General features: G+C 31.3%; 1 protein-coding gene across 1 annotated transcript; it reads right to left on the reverse strand.

The window, feature by feature from the left end:
• Positions 1–539: 539 nt before the first annotated feature.
• Positions 540–4,428, reverse strand: LOC115234995 (gamma-aminobutyric acid receptor subunit beta-like). The gene is made up of 7 exons (XM_029806465.1): positions 4,350–4,428; positions 3,520–3,665; positions 3,207–3,364; positions 2,554–2,838; positions 2,001–2,231; positions 1,668–1,924; positions 540–1,247 (listed from the first exon to the last, which is right to left on the reverse strand). Exons 1-7 carry the CDS (start codon positions 4,395–4,397, stop codon positions 1,095–1,097), a joined length of 1,278 nt encoding a protein of 425 aa, XP_029662325.1. The 5' UTR covers positions 4,398–4,428; the 3' UTR covers positions 540–1,094.
• Between the last annotated feature and the right edge of the window lie 544 nt (positions 4,429–4,972).

Raw genomic sequence — 4,972 nt, forward strand, 5'->3', positions numbered from 1 at the left:
ATAATATTATTTTTTTCATACTTTATATATTTTACATATTTACGTATTATTTTTATAAGTATGCAAAAAAAATGATAAATGAAATGATATAATTGCCAATTTGTTATATGTTGTCACTACAATTTCCCAAATTTTAATTAATTAATATGTAATTTGTTAATGATAGCCAATTGTCAATAGATAATATTGATAATTGTTCGTCTATTATATTTTTTCAATTTTATCAGTTGCTATTAAAACTTATAATGTGATTTGTTGATTTCGCACTTTCAATATCGCGATTTTAAATGTACTTGTCAAATTGAAAACCAAAGAACTATTTAACTATTTTGTGAGCCGGTGATTACAAATGTGAAATAAATCACAAACATGGGAAAAATAATTATATGCAAATTTTTATATATTATTTGACGCAAAATATACTTTTATAAAGCACTGCATGTCATTGCAGAAAATAAAATCATTAAATAATAAAATTGCTGATCGCGTTTATCTCGCTGTATTGTACGCTTTCTAATTAACAATATTTTCGATATATAAAAAGAAATACATATAAACGCACACATATAAACAGAAAGCCTATATTTATCTTTAAAATAAAAGATATGACTTAGACCACTTTTATCATCACGGGCGCAAATATCTTATTCTAACGCATTTTATCTTTGGATCTCATTGCGACTTTTCTCGTTCATTACCAAATTATTATTCATTGACGTTTTTTTCATATCGTGCACATGACATAGCTATCACGCTTCATTAGGAACATATTGTCGCTCGTCCGTATCGCTTATCTCGCTATATTGTACGCTTTCTAATTAACAAAAATCTCGTAAACGCTGTTGATACACACACAAGTCTCTCGCAAATACGTTTTATTTTTATCGAATAAGTGTGTTTCATGGCAGTACTTTCGATTCAGTACTTTCATCACCTGTTTGTATATTCGGTGGTTCTTTTTATTCTCGCGAAAAATATTACACATCGCTCGACGTTTGACGTGCTCGAAAACTTGAAAGAATCCACTCGAATCGATTGGTCCTTTTTTGACACAGATGTGGTCGAATTCGATTTAATATCCACACATTTGCCGTTCAGAAAAAATAGAAGATCCAGTACACGGCATTGAATAGCATGAAACTGACTGGGAAAATAATTCGCGAATACTTATCTATCATATTCACATCCTTGATCTTCGGCATCGATACGCGCAACACGGAAGCTCCTCTACGTAGAGCGTGTAATACCTAAAAAAATATATTGTACAAAACATAGAGAATATAAAAAATGCAAGCTATCGCTCTCTACTTTACTAAAAACAACGGAAAAAGGGCACTTTTTGCAAGTATATAAAGAGAAACGCATACATGTAAAAGAAATGAGATCACATAATGAGTTATAAATCGAAACCATCCAATACATTTGCTTTGTCATTTTTTTTATCTTCAGTTTTTAGAGAAATCAGCAATATTTTGTTTTAATCGTTTTATCATTTTATAATCAGAATACTTTTTTCGTTTCTTTATATAGGATATATTTATATCTTTTCTCACAAAAATGTGAAGTATAAAGATCATGTGGAAAGCGTTCAGACATCTTGTTGCATATTTTTTATAATTACATTGTGTGTTTAAGAATACCAGTAATATATATATAATTAAGCATACCTTTGGTTTGTGCGGTCTCGGGCCCCTGTACCTAAGACCGCTATTTCGAGTGTGCGTGTTGTAAGCTGCGACCCTGGAAATACGAAAGCTCGGCGGAAACTTGGCCGGGTCATGATCCTTTCCAGTTCCCGGCGTCGATGAAGCGCTGACTAGGCCTGACCTATTTCTAATGCTTGGCAGAGGTGACATTCTGAGATCCTGAAGCTCTATGATATCCGCGTTCGTAGAATCAGGAAAAGGCGAACTGGCTTTGCTTCCTGAAGTAGAATCGAAAATCAACCGAACGAAAAAATAATCGAAAAAGAAAGATCCTTGATTATAATATTCAGTTACCGATTTTAGAAGAGAGCACTTTCTTCTCGTCGGTCTCTTTCTTCTTGGTCTTTTTTTTTGCTCTGGCCCCCCAATATGTATAATTGACCGCTGCGTATTCCAACAGAGCCGCAAATACGAAAACGAAGCACATTACCAAGTAAATATCGATGGCTTTCACGTAACTAATCCGTGGCAGTGAGCTTCTAACACCCGTTGATATAGTTGTCATTGTTAACACAGTCGTAATACCTGAAAAAATAAGCTATAGATTTGTCTTCATATTTACCAAGAATTTTTCCCTAGAGAATTTTATAGAAAAAAGAGATTGTAGAGATAATTATAAATTTCTAATTCCAGAATAAAATAAAATTTACTAATTCTAAATTAATGGAAATTATAATTTTAATTTGAAATAATATATGAATAACTTTGATGACATATTTTAAAGAATTGCATAATTTATATAATCGTATATAAAAAACAGTTCATAAATAATTAATTAAAAAAAAAAATTAATCAGGTATAATAAGGCTAATGTTTTAATAAAAACGGAATTTTATCCCAATTTTACCGAGAGCTACTCTTGCGCTAGTAGCTTCATGATTGATCCAGAAGCTGACCCAGCTAAGCATCACGATCAGTATACTCGGCAGGTATGTCTGAAAAACGAAATAACCGATGTTCCTTTGTAATTTAAAGCTCAGCGAGAGTCTCTGATAGATGCCTGTTGCCAACTTCTCCTTTCGATCGTTGGTCTCGTAGCCGATTATCGTAAATTGTGGCAATTCCGCTTCCTCGACTCCGCGAACGGGAGTTTCTTTCCAGTACATTACTACGTCGAGAACTGTATAGCCATCTGAATATTTAAAATAGAATAGTTTAGAAGGGGGCATACAAATTATATTTTATTGGATCTTCTTGCGTTTTTCTCATTTATTGATCAGTATTCAAATAATTTGTTTCATAGGCGTTTTATTACATATATTCTAAGATTTCTAAACAACATTATTCCAAATTTAATAATTATAATTTTTAGATATAAATCTATAGAAGAATTTAATTTAAATAAATGTATAGGAGAGATATGTATGTATGTGTATATCTTTTTATATATGTATTATAAAATGTCGCTTTTTTTATGAAAGAAAAAAGAAGAAAAGTTTGATGAATGTTATATGTTCGAATGATCGATTATATTAGATACATATCCCAATATATACATACAACTCTCGATTTCGACGGTGCAATTCTGTGAATCGAGAGGATAATAATGCAGATCCATCATGCAGGCTAACGTTGTTGTGAATCTCATGCCGTATGTGACCGAACCGTCACCCGATAATCTGACGAGTTTGTTGCGCTCGGTGACGTCATGCAGAAAGCTGCAAACAGGTGAAACCAGTTCAGTAAAACAATATGCTAAAACACAATTCGCGATAAAGGAAAATGGGAATTCAAAACACGATAAAATGGTATGGTACGAATAATCAGCAAGTTTTTGAAGCGTTACTCATGAGTTATGCCTTGCCGCAATTACCTGTTTTTATCGTTTGCGAAAAACGTATCCGGGACCCAAATCTTTTCCGCGAAATCACCGCTTAACGTCAAGACTTCGTCCTCATGCGAAAAAGCGAGTCTCTCGTCCTTCCAGTATTGATTTAAGTACATCGTTATCGTATAATCCTGAGGCGCAGATAACGACATCAATGTAATTTATTATTATAATTAATTATGAAAAGAATTGATATATTTTATTATATCTTATACATAATTATTAAATGTTTATATGCCATAATTGTTCTCAAGACTTTTTACAGTTATTTATCATGCAGTTTATAAGAAGATTCTTTCTGCGGAAGAGATATTGCTCGAAGACTATCAATAGAGCCGATATTCAAGAGGATGGAGGAAAAAGGGAAACTTTGTCGACAGTCTAACGCAGTTTATCAGAGGCCTCAAGGTAAGAATCGATTTGAGAATGACGATAAAAATGTTATGAATGTTAGGTTGTAAGAGAAGTTTTGTGTTATCAAGATTCATATATGTAATATTTTTAACAGAGGTCTTGATGATGTACATTTGTATAAGTTTATAATGAATGATAATAATAATAAAATTTAGAAATAAATTTACATATAAATTGGATAGATTTACGTTTTTAAGATGTGTCAAATTTTTGTTACAATTTAATTTAATTCTTCGATACAAATTGATACTAAAAAATTAAGTTTAAAGTTGAAAAAGGATATCAAATTTATATTATTTTTCTAAAAATGTTAAAAAAATAGACTATATAAAAATCTTGCACTAAAAAAAAAATGTCTACTGTTTAAACATATATTATATTTTTTTTCTTTATTTTCTTACCATATTGACTTCTGAGATCGCATCGAAACTTGCAATGGTGAGATCCATCCCGACTAATAATGGATCACCTTTAAATAATAATCTCTCATTAAATATTGAAACATCTTTTGTGTATACAAAGAGAGAGAGAGAGAGAGAGAGAGAGAGAGAGAGAAGTGAGCATCCTAATTCCTTTTTTTTTAATTGTTCGCAACAGGGAGCCATTAAATGAATAAAGAAATAGATTAAAGCCTTTTTCTAATCCTGATGATAATATTGGCAAATTACTTCCCCTCGTTGCACGTTCGATTAAAAGCGCTGATTGCGATCGTGCTTCGTTGAATGGGCTGGAAAACTTCATTAAAAGCTTTTCTAGCGTTACATCTTTCTCTACCTTCAGGCGAACAGCTTTATTCTAGAATTTAGTTCTGTCAAATATAGCTCGATATCTAAATGTGAATAGTTTCCCAAAGTCCATTTTAAGTATAATATATATATATATATATATATATATATATATATACACATACATATATAATAATAAAGTTAATCCTTCTCACATTATAATACATTTAACTTTAATATTACGGTATAATTATAAAATTATATTCATTTGCGCTGAGAGAAACATATATATCTTCAGA

The sequence above is a fragment of the Formica exsecta genome, unplaced genomic scaffold (assembly GCF_003651465.1).
Source record: "Formica exsecta isolate Colony F162 unplaced genomic scaffold, ASM365146v1 scaffold21, whole genome shotgun sequence".
Lineage (NCBI taxonomy): Eukaryota > Metazoa > Arthropoda > Insecta > Hymenoptera > Formicidae > Formica > Formica exsecta.